This window comes from Lotus japonicus, chromosome 5 (genome assembly GCF_012489685.1).
Source record: "Lotus japonicus ecotype B-129 chromosome 5, LjGifu_v1.2".
NCBI lineage: Eukaryota > Viridiplantae > Streptophyta > Magnoliopsida > Fabales > Fabaceae > Lotus > Lotus japonicus.
Window position 1 is genome coordinate 46,864,681 of NC_080045.1, and position 17,079 is coordinate 46,881,759.

The 17,079-nt window shown below is 36.5% G+C and overlaps 1 protein-coding gene and 1 pseudogene across 1 annotated transcript; both read right to left on the reverse strand.

Annotated features, from left to right (window-relative positions):
* Positions 1 to 744: 744 nt before the first annotated feature.
* Positions 745 to 3,155, reverse strand: LOC130719661 (uncharacterized). Its single transcript, XM_057570273.1, has 5 exons — positions 2,859 to 3,155; positions 2,557 to 2,781; positions 1,728 to 1,970; positions 1,005 to 1,615; positions 745 to 922 (listed from the first exon to the last, which is right to left on the reverse strand). Exons 1-5 carry the CDS (start codon positions 3,153 to 3,155, stop codon positions 745 to 747), a joined length of 1,554 nt encoding a protein of 517 aa, XP_057426256.1.
* A 2,762-nt stretch (positions 3,156 to 5,917) lies between these two features.
* LOC130716915 (uncharacterized) lies at positions 5,918 to 6,475 on the reverse strand (annotated as a pseudogene).
* Between the last annotated feature and the right edge of the window lie 10,604 nt (positions 6,476 to 17,079).

Sequence of the window (17,079 nt, forward strand, 5' to 3'; positions counted from 1 at the left end):
GTTTATACAAGTCAAGAAAGCAAGTTGTCCAACTGTTTCGCAAATCATACAACTCTTGTTCTGTTAATGCCGTTGGATCATTGAATACCTATAATTTGTAGAATAGGTTAAAATACCTATTTTGTGACATTTTGATGAAAACTCAAACAATGAGACAAATAGGGAGACAAACATTTGTAATACCTCCATCCAAGACTTAGTAATACTAGCAGAGACAATGTCAACCATATTCTTCATCACATAATATCCACAATCATTCCCATTAGGCTGCAACCTTGCCTACAAATGAATAGATTTTTATACACTGAATATATATCAAAACAGTACATATTACAGCCAGTGTTAAGTAGTATAAACAGCAACATCAAGACGCAACCATAATCTACACTACACTTACTTTGGGCTGAAGCCATTGAGTCTTTTTTTTATTACCCTCAGCCAATTGATAAACCGACATAGCTCTATATAAAAAAAAATCATCGAAGTAAGTTATACATTTTAGTGTAAGGACATAATAATATATAACAAAAGCGACATAAAATATACACTTACTTTGTAACAATATTCTTCATTTGTGAATGAAGATCATTGTGTAATGAACAAAGGAGAACTACAGTATTGTCTTTAGGACAAATGATTATTAATTGCCAATGCCCTCTGTACACGTGGAATAACAATTAGTGTGTTAAGTAAGATAGAGTTATGGATAAAAATAAATAAGAGAAAATATAAATTTACATATACTTACTTTTCAAGATATGGTGCTAAGTAACACACTTTGTCCAAATCACGCAACTTTTCTTGTATGTATGTTTGAAATTTATGTTTAGACTTTGTGGAATCTGGATAACTGAAGAATACTGGGTCCAGAATTCCAAACACATCTGATTTGTTACTTTCGTCACATAGACGATGGATATACCTGATTAAATTTGAAATTAATATAAATTAATATTGAATATTGCAATCATGAAAAATAATAGTAAAAATGAAAGTCTACTTACGTGCACCAAACTTGTAGAATAGAGATGTCAAGCCAAGCATCACCCACCAACAACTCTCTGATACACTTTGGTGAAATCCAAAAGTTTTTTACAGCAAGATCATGTTGTAATGGTAAACATATATGTTTTTGCTGTTTCAAAAACATGAATAACACTCTCTGAACATTGTCAGTGGTCGAGTCCTCCTTGTGATTTTCTTGTGCGGCGGTACAAGATTCTTTTGTGCTTCCATGCAGAAGAACATTTTGTTCTCCTTGTTGGTTTGTTGGGGAGATTTCAGATAAACCCATAGTCTTAAGCGTCTCCATAAATGATTGTTGCATCTTCTCACTCGCCATGATCAACTGTTGTTCAAACTCTTCTTTACATTCTGCTTTAATCTTTGCTGCAAGTTTTTGTTCAAGTTTCGCCTCAAGTTGTGCTTCAATCTCCTTAACATCTAGGGACTGTGTTGGACGTGAAGACCTTCCGAAGTAGTTGCTTAGATTAGCAAATCGTCCAACACCACGAACACGACCACCATGCTCAGATGTTCCAATTGCCTTTGTCAAGATATCGTCACGTCCTTGTGAAACAAAGGTTCCTTGTTCAGTCTCTTCAGCCAATGAATCCTACATTTGCACATAAATTTAATATTTCATTAGTGGTAAAGAAGGATGTCGCATACAAGAAACACATACAACCATAATGAGAAAGTAATCATGGAAAAAGTATTTCACTTACAATTTTCTCAGCAACAACTCGGGTAGCCTCTGATGTGTATTCCCCTCCTCGCCTTTGTCTTGCTCTCTTCCATTTGTCATGACGTGACGGTGGAGATGGAATACGATCTAATTCTCCTGATGCGTCTAGTTCTTGTCTCTTTTCATTAATCATTTTCTTCTCAAGCAATTCATATCCTCCACGAGATAATGTATGTGGGTATAGATTCTTAGCCACATTATCCTTACCCTTTTGACTTTTTTCCTATTATAAATCAAGCTAAAGAAGTAAGCATAAAAATAAGCATAGATAAACGACCAAAGTTTGCTGGTTTGGCTGTGATATGCTAAAAGTTTTGAAAGCTTTGGCATTAGGATAACAGGAATGGTTCATGCAGCTTTGCAGAGGATAAAACGCAGTTCCTAAAATACAGCTTTATCACTCAACATTTAAGGATGATAATCAAAATGAATCACGATATATCCTAACTTCTCAGGTTAAAAATAAAACTGAAACTGCACTGTTCTTAAAATCAGTAAGGTAGTAATGTTTTCCTTTGGATAGTCAGACAGAGAGTGAAGTAAATTGAAACTTCACAAAGGCACATAATATTTGCAAGTAAACAAAATAAATTCTTATGACAGATGTATAATTTCCAGTCCATTCAATTTCTGTTTTAGGAGGGTAATAGTAGGGGGAAATTTTAGTTGTCAAAAGTTGAAATATAGATTCCTTAAATAGTTCATAAAAGGCTAACTTCCAGCCACTCATCAAAAAGACCAATTTTAGAACATGAATATGACTAAAACAAGAATCAATGCAAGAAAAGAAAAATATTATTAATACTAACCTTAAATGTAGGGGTATTTCGATGCTCCAAAAACTTCTCCCATACATCTTCTTTAATATAAGGATACACTTCATACGGAGGAAGGCGATTGGGGTTGGGGTTAGTGATATAATCGGAAGTGAGTTGTGTCTTAAAAGCTCTCCATCGGTCCCCCAAATACTTCAACCATTTTTTCTTCAAATCACACTTATTTGAATCATCACTTTCTGTGATATCAAAATGAAGCTATACACATAAAAAAAGTTGGTGTTAGTACCAAAGAATGGGTAAACAATAGTGAATTAAGAATGCAACAATAATACCTTAAGATCATCCCAAATTGAATTTTTTGAGTCTACATCTACCAACCGCCACTCATCTATTAAAATACTACAAGTACTTCGAGCAAGATATGCTGCATAACTCCTAAACTCATTTGAATTTTCACCAATACAATCCCCAGTGTGTGGATCAAACTCAATCTTCAATTTCACACCCGTTTTCTGAACTTTGGCAATTTTAAGCATCTTAGTGCAACCTCTAACCATTCTCTTTTTATCTGAACTAGACGAATGACTAGGTCCACTAGATGAAGGAGGGGTGTTGGTTGAATCATCCATTTATCTATTTACAGAAAACAAAAAGATTTCAGATTCAAAGCACAAATAAATGCAAAAATATAAGCATCATAAGCATATAAACGAATGACATATAAACTAATTAATCAAATAGATGGGTACTGAATTTACTAACTTATTTCAACACCCTAATAGAAACTCACTAGCTCTCCCATATCCCTTCTTCATGATCCAAACGAGTAACTTGCACATCGTCTACTTCATTTTCTTCGTTGGAGGTAAGCAAATTTGTTGCAGAAGACGGAATCTCAGAAATATGAAGGGATTCTTCACTACCATGTGTGGTTTTTGGTTGTAGAGCCACCGACCACCTTTTGTTAGAAGGATCTGTGACATAAAACACCTGTTTTGCTTGGGATTCCATAATGAAAGGTTCTTCCCTATAAGCTACCTTGGAAAGATCAACCAGTGTATATCCAAATTCATCAATTCTTACACCATTGGAAATATCAATCCACTTGCATTTAAATACAGGCACTGTAAATGTAACATAATCAACCTCCCAAATCTCTTCAATCACCCCAAAGTACGGTGTAGATGCCATTATAGGTCTTTTATCTTTGGAACTAGAGAAGTGCATGGACTCGGCCACAACCATAAGCCCACTATTTTGCATAGTACTTCTATCATCTTTTGATTTTGTATAAAAGGTAGTTCTATTAATATCATAAGCACTCCAAGTCATAACATTACATTTAGGCTCAAATGAGAGTCGTTTTATTGTATCAGAAGCACTTTCATCATTAGCAATTGTTTCTTTAAACCATTCAGAGAAACTCTTATTGTGCTCTTTTAACAACCCTATTTCATTCATCTTGGGGTATTTTTCCTTTATAAAGCTTTTGTGGGCAGATAAGTAAGGTTGAACTTCATCAGTGTTATTCAATATATACAAATGCGCTGGATGACGTACCTTCCAAGTCATGGACTTGACATTTAAACCTTGTGTACCCTTACCTTCACATCTTCCATCATGACGAGACTTTGGAACCCCTATAGCATCCGCTTCTGACAAATAATTTGAACAGTACTCAATAGCTTCTTCTGCAATGTACCTTTCAACAATCGAAGCTTCCGGACGGTGTGGATTCATAGTATACCCTTTTAGTATCTTCATGTACCGTTCTACCGGATACATCCACCTTAAACAAACTGGACCGCACAATCTAATCTCCCTTACCAAATGAACAATCAAGTGTTCCATAATGTCAAAAAATGAAAGAGGAAAATGCATCTCCAACTGACACAAGATGACTGCAGCCTCATTTTCCAACTCGTCTAACTTCAATTGATCAATGACTTTACTACATATTGCATTGAAGAATAAGCACAGCCTAGTTATAGTTTTCCTAACTTTAATAGGCAATATTCCACGCATAGCCACTGGTAGTAATTGCTGCATCAGAACATGAAAGTCATGAGATTTTAAGCCAATTAACTTGAGATCTTTCATTGAAACAAGTCTCTTGATATTTGATGAGTAACCTTGCGGTACTTTGATACCTTGTAAACACTCACAAAAACTTGTCTTCTCTTTCTTAGACAAAGTGTGACATGCTGGAGGCAAATATGTCTTGTTACCTATCTGTTGTGGAGTTAACTGTTGTCGTATACCCATTTCAGCCAAATCTAAACGAGCACTTAACCCATCTTTTGTCTTGCCATTAATGTGAAGAAGTGTGCCAATTAGACTTTCACAAACATTTTTCTCTACATGCATCAAACCAATACAATGTCTTACATCAAGACTTGACCAATATGGAAGATCAAAGAACACCGACCTCTTTTTCCATACATTTTTTTTCAGCAGGCTTCTTTTGTTTCTTTCCAAAGATAACCTTCACATGTTGTTGTCGTTGATAAACTTCCTCTCCAGTCAAGGGTTTTGGCGCAACACCATACTCTGATTTTCCGTTGAAAGCTTTCTTCAATTTACGATATGGATGATGACGGTCTAAAAATTTCCGATGCCCAAGATAAACGGTCTTCCTTCCATGATTAAGCTGATGGTAACTTGTATCTTTCTCACATATAGGACACGCTTTATGCCCTTTAACGCTGTAACCAGACAAATTACCGTATGCCGGAAAGTCATTGATGGTGCAAAACAACATGGCACGCATATTGAAATGCTCACCAGAATACGCATCAAGAACATCAACTCCTTGCTCCCACAAAAATCTTAAATCATCAATCAATGGACTTAGATAAACATCTATGTCGTTTCCTGGTTGTTTTGGGCCCGGAATCATCATAGATAACATCATATATTTACGCTTCATGCACAGCAAAGGAGATAGGTTGTAAATTATCAAGAGAACAGGCCATGAACTATGGTTACAACTTAGACTACCATACGGATTCATTCCATCGGTAGCAAGTCCAAGTCTAAGGTTTCTCGACTCTTTTCCAAAACTTTGAAACTTCAAATCAATTTTCTTCCATTGCAAAGAATCAGCTACATGGCGAATTTTTCCATCTTCATTTCTCTCTTCTGCATGCCATCTAAGGTTCTTTGCGTCATTTGCATTAGAGAACAATCTCTTGAACCTTGAACTTATTGGTAGGTACCATAACACTTTTGCAGGAGGACCCTTTGTGCTCACATCATCACTGGAATCACCATCTTTCTTTTTGTAGCGTGACGCCTTGCACTTCGGACAATGATCATAGTTTTCAAAGTCTTTTCTGTATAAGATGCAATCATTAGGGCATGCATGTATTTTTTCATACTCCATGCCCATCGGACACAATACTTTCTTGGCTTCATAATGACGATTCGGCATTGTGTTACCTTCTGGAAGCATTTCTTTCAACAATCCAAGCAAATCAGTGAAACTTTTATCACTCCATCCATTTTTCGCCTTCAAATTAAACAATCTTAACACAGCTGACAACCGTGTAAAGTTTGTGCATCCCGGGTACAAAGGTTCTTCCTTGTCTTTACATAAAGTATCATACACATGCGCTCTCTTAAATGATTCTTCTTCAATATCATGTATCATGTCTTCCAGCCGATCATCCATATCTACACATACTTTCTCTCTTTGTGATACACTTGGCATTACTACTTCACCATGCCATATCCATTGTGTATAATTTTGACAAATCCCTCTCCAAGCTAGATGGTCCCTTATTTCATCCTTAGTAAGTTTTGGGTCCCGGTTCCCACAAGAAACACAAGGACATGGAAAGAGTCCCTTATTGTTCGGAAGATTCTTTTCAGCAAATTCTAGAAATTCAACCACTCCATTATCAAACTCATCACTTAATCGATTAGCTCTCATCCAACTACGATCCATAACTACGTTCTGCAAATTATCACATACTAAATTAAAGAATTGTGACCCTAGAACCAAACTCATCAACATTTTTCAAATGATAAGCTAAAGACAACCTAAAAATTAATTGTAAAAAATTGAACATGAACAAGCATTCAAATTAAATAAGCCAAAAACGAATCACGAATTCAGAGAAAACAAACTTACAGCAAGATGGAAGAGTTCTGCATTGGCTGGAAGAGTTCGTCGGAGCTGGAGTGGCTGGAAGAGTTCGCCGAAATCAAAAACTAGAAATCCTATCTAAAATATGAAAACAGTGTGCAATCAAAATTCCTGTAATCCCTGTCTCTGCTGGATCTGTGATCACCACGATGCCTGCAAATAACACAAATCGCGTGTAACTGAAACATCACTGCCCAACTTCTACTATCACAACGAAAAACAATTTGAAATTGATGCTTTCAACTTCCAAAATTCTCAGAACAAAAATCAGCAGCCACTAAAACAGCACATGACATACCTTCTCCTGGGGCTGCGGCTCCTTGACCCTTGCTTTGCTCTTTCTTCTGATTCAATAATTCTTCCTTTGTGACTGCAATTGCAAGAAACTAGAGTGGTTGAAGCATAACAGAATGCAAGTACCCAATAACTCTTTCCTTTGTGACTGCAAATGCAACATAACAGAATGCAAGTACCCAATAACTCTGACCAACAAAAAATCCTTATTAGATTGAAGGCTAAGGCCAATTAAACATCATCATGAGAAAAAGAAGAGGCCAAGTTATGGGTAAAAACCAAGGACTCTCTGCTGCCAATTTAACATAGAGCAACATCCAAACCCAAGCTAGTTAAAATAAGAGCTTAAACAAAACCGAGAGGAATAAAAATGAAGTTCTTTAACATCTTAATTTGTTATTAGTTGAAAGTTTTATACATCTTCAGTTCCACAGTTTAGTCTTTCATGCCATGAGGTGCAACCATGTCCTATAATTGGAAAAGCTGCACTTTTCAGGTTGGATTAAACCACTTTTTATTTCATGATAATCTCATTTTCTCATTTTTATGGAGAGGTGTTATTTTTGTAAGGAGTTTGTCTTATTTGCTGGGAGGGTAGAAATATGAGCCTCATCAAGGTTAACTAATAGAGGCCAATTAAAACTGTATCAAACTAAATGCAACCAGCAATTACAGAACAAAATCAAATACTGAAATCTATTACCTCAGAGAAATTTTATCAGGAAATGCTGACTTCACCACCAGAACTTTAACGTTCTCATCAACTAAAAGTATATCGCTGACAGAAGTAATTTCAGCTCGACTGATATTTGAAATATGCAGCAACCCACTGAAAGGCACCGAATAGATTCATTTTAAATGTCAGGTCGATGTGTACGGACAGGTTTAATTCACCTCTAACAAGTTAAATTCATGATGTTGATATCTTGTGTATGATAAGGAATTAAGGATAAATGTGTGCATGGGAATATTAAAACAATGATAGGTAGGGACACAAAGAAGAACATTATGCAGGAACTAGTATTGACCCACTTCATTAATTTGTCAAATTCAGTTGCTAAAAGAATCAATGTTCAATGAACTGGCACCTATACCTGTTACAAATCATGTAATATAGATATTGTGCAAATTGAGCAAGTCAGACAATTGAGCAAATATTTACATCAGTCAGTGTCATCTTGAAATTTCAAGGAAAACACTTATTTACATCTCTCAGTGTCATTTTGTTCCAAAGTGTGAGTGAACCCTAAAACTCCTTACTAATTTCGAATATGGTGCTTCCCAATTATTATTTTTTGGGAAATTCAACTTTCTAATTTAAAGGTTATATTCTGTCAGTAATGATCTTATCAGATGAAACTTGTTTTCTTTTCCCTGTAAGATCAGGTTTTATTCTGCTTCTTTAATAATTTGTAAATAAGGTATAACTGAGGTCTGAGTCATAAGAGAAAAAGATTAAGTAGTAATTACTTTGTTGTAGATGCTCCAAGTTCAAACATGAAAATAAAGTTTCTGATGTCATTAACGTCAAAGAAGCACACCTTCTCCTTAATTTTCAATGTCAGTTTATGTTTTTCTAACTTTAATGCAAACATGCTCTAAGAGATTCCTAATGCCAAACCAATTATAGAATATGCTCCATAAGGGATCATGGAGAAAACAAAATGATACTTGAGCCCATTACAAACTTAGAATTGGCTCTCATTTTTCTGGTTGGTTAATTGGAGTCCTATTGTTATTAGTTGCACTTCTCCAAAATGTTCTTTACAAGAGTGAAACGAGTTTACAATAGAGGATTATTAATCAGCTTGAAGGTGATAAAACTTCCTATATAGGTCTCATAACCTACAAAAATCTCAATACCAGCAAGTGGATTGAAAATCTCAGAAACTGGTGATAGAGAAATAATTTTGTAGCGAGAGGTATTTTCAAGCCAATGTACATGGTATGCAAGAAAAAATATATCACTCTAACATAAGGGAATGGCTTAAACTTACAACTTGGCAGAGATCTTTTTCACAGTCCCATCTAGAAAGCTTTTCCTGCAACATCATTTTGCACAACAGGAATTTCAATGTAAAAAAAGAGAATGTAAGATTTGAAAACTTAAACTCATAAAATTTGAAGCAAGAAAGCAAGGAAGAATAGGAAAACGACAGATTTGAATACTAACCCAAGCTTTCTTCTCACTAAGCATTAAAGAATTAAAGAAGGTACCTGCGGCAGTGCTTCCAGCAGTGAACCGTGGTTCCTGCAAGTTTAACGACAGAGGGAGGGACCTGCGAACAGGAGAGAAAACCAGAAGGAGAATCTGAGTGAGTATTACGGATTCACGATTTAGGGATTCAATGGAGTGAAGGGAATATAGGGATTTAGTGGAGTGGGCGAACAACGGCGAAACAGGCCGGACCTGCACAACGCACGAGCGACGGCAAGCGACGGTGAAAGAGGAGCAAGAGCGTAGGGCGACTTAGGTTTTCAACGGTGAAAGAGGAAGAAAGCACTTTGAACGAATACTACTCTTTGTATCCTGTGTAAAAATTAAAAAAAGAATGATCTTTCACAACGGTTATAACAAAACCGATGTGAAAACTAAAAAACTGAGACTTTTCACATCGGTTATAACATAACCGATGTTAAAACTAAAGAAAATATGGACTTTTTACATCGCTTATACTTCAACCGATGTAAAAAGTACTTCATTAAAATTTCAAAAATGCCACCGCATTTAGCTTTCACATCGCTTATTATAAAAACCGTTGTAAAAAGTATTTCCTAACTACTTTTCACATCAGACATATTCCCAACCGATGTGAAAACTATCATAAAAGTTCACTATAATTTCAATATTGCCACCGCGTCATCTTTTACATCAGGTTATTGATTAACCGATGTGAAAACCCTGATGTGAAAAGTCTTTTTTCTAGTAGTGAGTCTTACCACTTCTCAGGTGCATATAAATCACAATCAAGGCAAGTAACAAATACCAAATAGCATGCAGCAAACGAAACACACAAAACGCTTCTGTAAAACTTAGTTTTCACAAAAACGGTCCCACTGGGCGTGCCAATTTGTTTACGTCGATTTTTGGTAAACAAATATCCTCTTAGTTCGACTAAAGGAAGTTTAGATTTCAGGGTCCTTTTGAGAAAACGCTTTGCCAAAGTGTAGTGTGTGAATAAATGTGTTTTCGACAACAACGAGCAACTCAAATGAAACTAGATTTTATTGAATACGAGTCGATTACAGAACAGTCAAACAAACTAAAATAGCATGAAAACTACATGAACTGCAGATTTCGACAAACAAACTACACAAAAGAACTGGAAATCAACAAGCTGAAATGCAGGGAAACTAAAGTGTTGGTTCTGCAACATACTCCTCCATCATCACGTTTCGCTCCTCGAGTCTCATTGATGCGGACATTAGAGCTTTCTGGTGAATTTTTCAGAGTTTAAGTTGGGAACCTTTTCTTCTGCTGCTACTTCCTCTATTTATAGTGTTCTTTCTTTGCACGTTCTTGGCGGTTTTCTTGAATGCATAATGGCTTCGTGGGTTTTGAATTTTGGCGCCATACCCCACGTTTAGCCGGTGGTCTTCGCGCACGTGACTCTATTGCCACGTGGATGGTTCTGAGTCGTGGGTGACCGTTGCTATTCGTGGCATCGTGGGTATATGCACGTGCTTGTAGTTGCTTGTTATTCGGTAACTGCCTCTTCTGTTAGGATGATCGAGATTTCTTCATCTGCTGAGTTTGTCGAGATATAACTCTTGCTAACTTGGCTTTGGGGGACACCATGTGCTGAGTCGCCGGTCTCGCCGTAACCCTTTCTGTCGAGAATATGCCTTTGCACCATGATGTCAAGAATCGTAGTACTTGTAATTTTTAGCTTAACAGTTGTATTTGTGATTGTAACAAACTTGTTGTAGGGTCATTCTATACGTTAGCTAGGTTCCTTTCATGAGATACTCTGCCAGCATGTGATTGGATAACATTGCTAAAATTGAGATTAATCATAAGAGTTAGTTAAATTGTTTATCATAAGAGTTAGTTAAATTGAAGTGACTTATATTTTCATACATAAAATGATTATTTTTGTAGAATAATATTGTAAAATATAATTATGAAATTTCAGAATGGATTATGTTTACTTCATATACTAAAAAATTTAACTTTATCTGAAATTGATTTTGAAGCTTTTTTCCTAACACTTATAAAGTTTGTAATCAAAATTAGCATTCCCTTTTTATATGAAAGACCAACCATAAGGGTGTTGAGTTAGGGGAGACAACGATAGGTGTGGTGGCATGAGAAGATGAGGGATGTGATTTAGATGAGTACTGGTGCTTCGTGCCTCCTTGTACGAATAGGGGGTCATGTAAGAAATAAAACACTCTAACATGCAAGTTATTGTGTGGATGATAAGCAAAAGTTGAAATGTGATATATAAACTTGTTCAATGGCAATGCCATGTAGATGTTTCTTAAGCGGCATTCAATCAGGGGATGTCTTCATGCTGGTTAGTCCAAATGAGTGAAACTGCATGGTCCCGAGCACCCATGCCTAATCAGGATATCAACCTCCGGATTAGTATAGTCCCTTAGCTTTGGCAATGGCTCTGTCGATGGCGAGAGGTTGTCAGCAATGGTAAATTAATTAACCCTTGGCCACCCGTGAGTGGGACTGTGACCATGACTCTTCTTGACAAACTTAATTGACCGGCACTGTTGTACTGAATGCTTATGGGTAACCTGGACGACCTCCGAAACACATTTTATTTGTATATACATGTAAAATGCATTCTAAGGTTGGGCAAGCCTATTGTGAAGGTTCTATGTCAATAGAATTAGTAAGGAAATGTTGAATAGTAAATTATGAATAGAACATTTGCTCATAGTTTGTAGCATGTATGCATAAAATATGAGAGCTAGAGTTGTTTAGTCACATAATTAGGTGAATGGCGAAGAAAATAAAAATCAATTGGAAACTGTAATCAGTGTTATCAGACTCGGACCGGACCGGCCGGTTCGACCGGTTGAACCGCTAACCGAACCCCTGGCCGGTTCGAGTCGAGTATCGGATCGGCCATGCAATTGGCCCGCTATGAACCGGAAAGAACCGGCCGGTTCGGTCAAAAAACCGGTGACCCGGAGCTACGGTTGGACCGGTTAATTTTTTTATAAAAAAAATTCAAAACAGATTTGATTTTTTTTGAAAAAAATAAAAGAAAGAATTGTCTAAAAAATGTTACAATGCCAAAACTGGAAATACTGATACAAATTTTCAATTCAGATACCATGCTTTTCCACATTATCAAAAACCAATTCACAATTCACAACTTAAAACTAAATTTAATAAACAAAACCAAATCCAATCTTCATGCCATTTGCTCTACTCTTTTGCCATCCCATCCTTAGATTTCCTGGTGCCAGACCATACAATAGTAATTATACTCCATAGAGCAGCATCCCTAAATCCAGCAACGGTTCAAAACCACCGTAACACCATCATTTGATTGAACAAAATCAATCTATTTTTCCTTCTTCAACATCATTTGATGAAACAATCAACAGGGCCCTGTAACACCATCGCTAGCATCCCACCGGCGGAGCTCACCATCGTTGTCGCCATGATCGCAGAGATTCAACGGCGCCACCGTTGAGCTCCGCGAGATTCGCCCTTCAGGTCCTCGATTTGGTCTGCTACCACCATGGAGCCATCATGGCTGCTCATGTTTGAAAGGGGATTTATCTATTAACATATTGAAATCAATGAATCAACTATCAAGTTGATGGAAATATAAAAAAATCAAAGAGATCTAGAAGTGAGAGAGGAGACATGGATGATGGAACAACGTTGGCCACTTTCACAAAAATCCTCTTTGAGTGTGTGACGGCTGTGTGAGGGGAGAGAATTCTAGGGTTTGTGTTATGTTTTAGGCGGCTGTAAGGGGATTCTAGTGAGTTTTTTTATTTATTTTAGTGTATTGGTCCAGGCCCAGCTTAATTTTTCTTTCTCTCAGCCCAGTTTAGTATGTGATAAAGCTTCATGTTTTTTTTTTGTACAGGCCCAACTTTATGTTATGAATTTTTTAAATTTTTTTAATGTCAACCGAGTTAAACGGTTCAACTAGTGACCCAGTGGTTGAACCATTGACTCATTGACCCAGTGCCTCGACCGAGTCGATCACCGGTCCGAGTCTGATAACACTGACTGTAATATACTCCACTCCTTTCACTATCTCTTGATCAATTGCGTCAGGGTGTAGATAATACTAATAGTAGTTTCTTGGTTGAGAAGCCGCACACAATTAATACGCAGTGGCCACTGCTACTATTGTCAATTTCTAGGTTTGAATGTAACTCATGATCGACCACTAGCACTATTCTTATTGCAGATTTGATTTCGTCATTTAAAATTCCAATTCAAAGTCTTGGTCACCAAGCTTGTTGACTTAATAAGGTTTACTATTATACTATTTTTTTCCTATTTAATAGGATTGCGGCACGTTTCATGACACTTCTTTCTTGAACATGAATCTGCAGCTAAGCTAATGGCTTCCAGAGAAATATTGGACCACAAGAAGAGAAAATGAATGAATGATAATAATAATGAATGATAATAATAATTAAAAGAAAAGAGTAATAGTAGTAGCATGCAGCAGTGGAACGAGGAAGAGGCACATGGACATGGCAATATGCAACAGCTGTTACTAGACAGGTTACTGTACTGGGGGAAAGAGCTAAAATTAAAATAAAAGATACATCAATTTCCATTTTCTCAGAATAATTGAACCGTTTCTTTTTATCAAAAAAGTAAAATAAAATTGAACTGTTTCTGTCACTTCAGGAATCAGGACGACGTAGTTTATTTGCGTTCCGTTAGATTTTTTTTCTTTTCTTTCTTTTTACGGGGTGGCACTATTGGTCCACAGTGCACCTAATGACCTAATGTCCATTTCATATATAGGTATTTTTTATTTAATTACACATATGCCTTTATTTGAGGTTTTTAGATAATCCAATTTAAGTAGCTGGAATGGACATATTTCATATCACCTATGATCTGGTTTATATAAGATCATGTTTATTAATTAGTACTTAAATTAATTTATTGGACCAGGAGCATCATCAGAAAACAAATTCTGCATCTTAAGATTTGACAACATTACACTTTCAGTTTGGCCTAATTGTTCTTCAAAATAAATTGATGTTTTCACATAATTAACTTCGGCTCATCTTTTCTCTTTGTCCGCTCATGGTCGCTTGAGTTGGGATTTGTATTACGTGGATAGATTTCTCCAAATCGTTTGTCCACTTCTCAATCGACCAAATGTTGAGATTTAATTTGAAGTTGAATCATGAAAACTTTATACTCGAGGTTTTCGAGAGAATATGCTATTTAAGTTGTGGTGACCGTTTTTCGTCAAACGGTTATCGTCTATGTGTTTGAATATTTTCATTGGAAATTAGTTAATCTTCCTCCGGTTTTTAAGTGTCTAGATATCAGTAGGATTTGAACCCATGACTTGAAAAATTTTTATCCATCAAGTACCATTTAGACTATCTATACCAGTCTTCCCCACAGTTGATGCTAATTAAATTTTCTTTCTGAATTAAGATTGACAATGTCCCTCTTTGTCTCCGGTGGAGGTAAGTGGCTTTGGAAGGTTTGTCCGATACGGTAGAGCTGCATTACCACAACGAGAGAGGTACTTGCAAATAAACTTCAAGTAAGTAAGAGAACAAATAGAGAAAATCTCACAATCATATAACAACAATGATTTAGCAAAATGAGTAATGCTCACATACATGAACAATCAAATATGCATTATTTATGTACAAGATAATCGTTGTTTCAGGGTCTCTAGGAACGTACGAAGTCTTAGTGAAGGACTTCCCAAATGATATTGGTTTTTAGATAACTTGTTGATGTTTCATCAACTATGCCGGTTGGCTAGCTATTTGCTCAACTGGTGATTGGACGAGTTGTTCCTTATTTTGGTCATCTCGGTCAGCCAACATAATATTTACTTGATTGTAAAATTTTTCGGGTTGCAAAGATGCTTTGGGCATTGCTAGGATGGAAGTAAGCCAGACCACCATGCCTACATCAGACTCAGGTAAGCCTGAACCAAGTTTATAAATAGACGAGGTCAAGGCTTTTCTAAAAGCCTATTTAATTAAAAAGACCAGGCTTAGGCCACTTAGAAAACCTTATAAACCTAACGGACCGACCTATTTAAATAAATATAAGATTATTTTATTATTTCTATTATTTTTACATTGGATTTTTATAATAATATCTTAAATTATATCTTTATTACAACTCTCATAACCGCTCTGTTAGGGTTTTCCACTGTCGCCATCGCCGCCGGTTTTGAGGGGCGTTGCTTCTTCATTCAGGGCACCGTGTCTCTCCGATCGTCATGGTTTCCTCTTCGTAGCCTCTCCTTACACCTGCTTTGAGGTGGTGCTCTGGTTTTTGTGGTGGTTTTGGTGCGGTGTGTTTCTCGACGTGCTCTGTTTCTGCGAGGAGGAGGTGTTTTCAATCACGCCGTCAAATTGTGTCACCTTTCACGTCGTTTGTCGCTCCACTTCGCCAGGCGATGTCTGGGTCTCATTCCACTGTGCCCTCTACGATGGGTGTTGATTTAGATGGTGCGCTGGTTGGTGAGGGCTTGGTCATTAATGGTTCTTCTGGTTCAGACGTTGGGCGCAAGGAAAGGAAATGTATTGATAGGGCTGACATTGAGGTTGGTGATGGTTTTGATGGAATGAATGTGGAGCATTTTGATCGTGGCAGGGCAAAATAACGTCGTCAAGATGTTGATCATTGTTGACCACCAATGTTGTTCCTCGACGAAATCTTGGCGACGGTGACATATAATGAGGTAAGAGATGTGTCTATGATGTCGTAGAAGGCATCGGGTGTGTCCACACTGGATCCTGTGGCTGTGGGTATGTCTCATTCTCAGTCCTAAGATTGTGTTTATGAGCGTGCTCGTGAGATGTGGACGATTGAGGGGTTTGTGCAGCATCTCAAACTTACCCACCCTAATAAGTATGAGACGTCGTGTTAGTTTCAGTATTGCTTTTAGGATTGTTTTTAGTTGACTTATTTTGGTTAGATTTGAATTTTTATGTCTTATTGTATTGGTTTTTTATCAGAGGGATTCAAAGGCCCATTCAGGGGATGGTGTACTCTTTTCCCTTCACTAGATTTTTATCCCAACGAGTTTTTCCTAAGAAGGTTTTAACAAGGCACGTTCCCTAGATGCAGTGTTTGGGGTGGTTTTGGTTGGTTTGTTTCTGTTGATTTGTCATATTTGTGAGATGATTGTTCTCATGAAATCTATTTATCCAATAATATATATCCTTTGCTGTCAAAAAAATTATATCTTTATTGACTTATTTATATGTTTAAACATCTTAGACTATATAAGAATTCAACGATATAAGCATTTTCGGAAATGGACAAATGATATACTTACTTTGACTTAGACGATATAATGATTTAAACATATTTTAGCTTGTCATAGTCTATAAGTTTGTTGATATATTTACAATTAAACTTTTCACTCTACTTGAATATCTTATTACAAAGCAGACTTTTAAATAGATTATCAGGCTAGATCAGACTTTCAATAGATTCACGCCTGATTTTTTTTTTCAACAGATAATAGGTCAGACTCAGACCTTATTTTTTAAATAAATTAGACCTATTTAAGCAAAACCTAACCTAACCCGGCATATTTTCAGGTACCCCTAAGCATTGTGTCCATTTGAGCTGACCCGTAAATTAAAAAAAATAAAATAAAAAAAATAAAACAAACAAGAACTCTTTTTTTTGATACATCAGAAATTAACAAACAACACTTTTTTTTATTATTTTCTGTTTTCTGTTTAATCAATTTAGATTTTGGGAGTAAAATTTCTATCACGTGATTGCATGGAACCTGTCAAACTAGCAGCAACATTGCGTTGTTTAATATTATTGCTAACTTCTCCATTGCTGCAGAATGCAAATGCTCTTCGTTCACACAATTTCTGAGCCCTTTTTTTTCTTTGTCTTTGAAATGTTGAAAGTTGAAATGAGAGACATTACT

Coding starts and splice junctions, on each gene's coding strand:
- LOC130719661 (XM_057570273.1), bottom strand. CDS start 3,155: ATGGATGATTCAACCAACACCCCTCCTTCATCTAGTGGACCTAGTCAT. Junction 1,971..2,556: donor GAAATACCCCTACATTTAAG/GTTAGTATTAAT, acceptor GATTTATAATAG/GAAAAAAGTCAAAAGGGTAA. Junction 1,616..1,727: donor GAGTTGTTGCTGAGAAAATT/GTAAGTGAAATA, acceptor GTGCAAATGTAG/GATTCATTGGCTGAAGAGAC.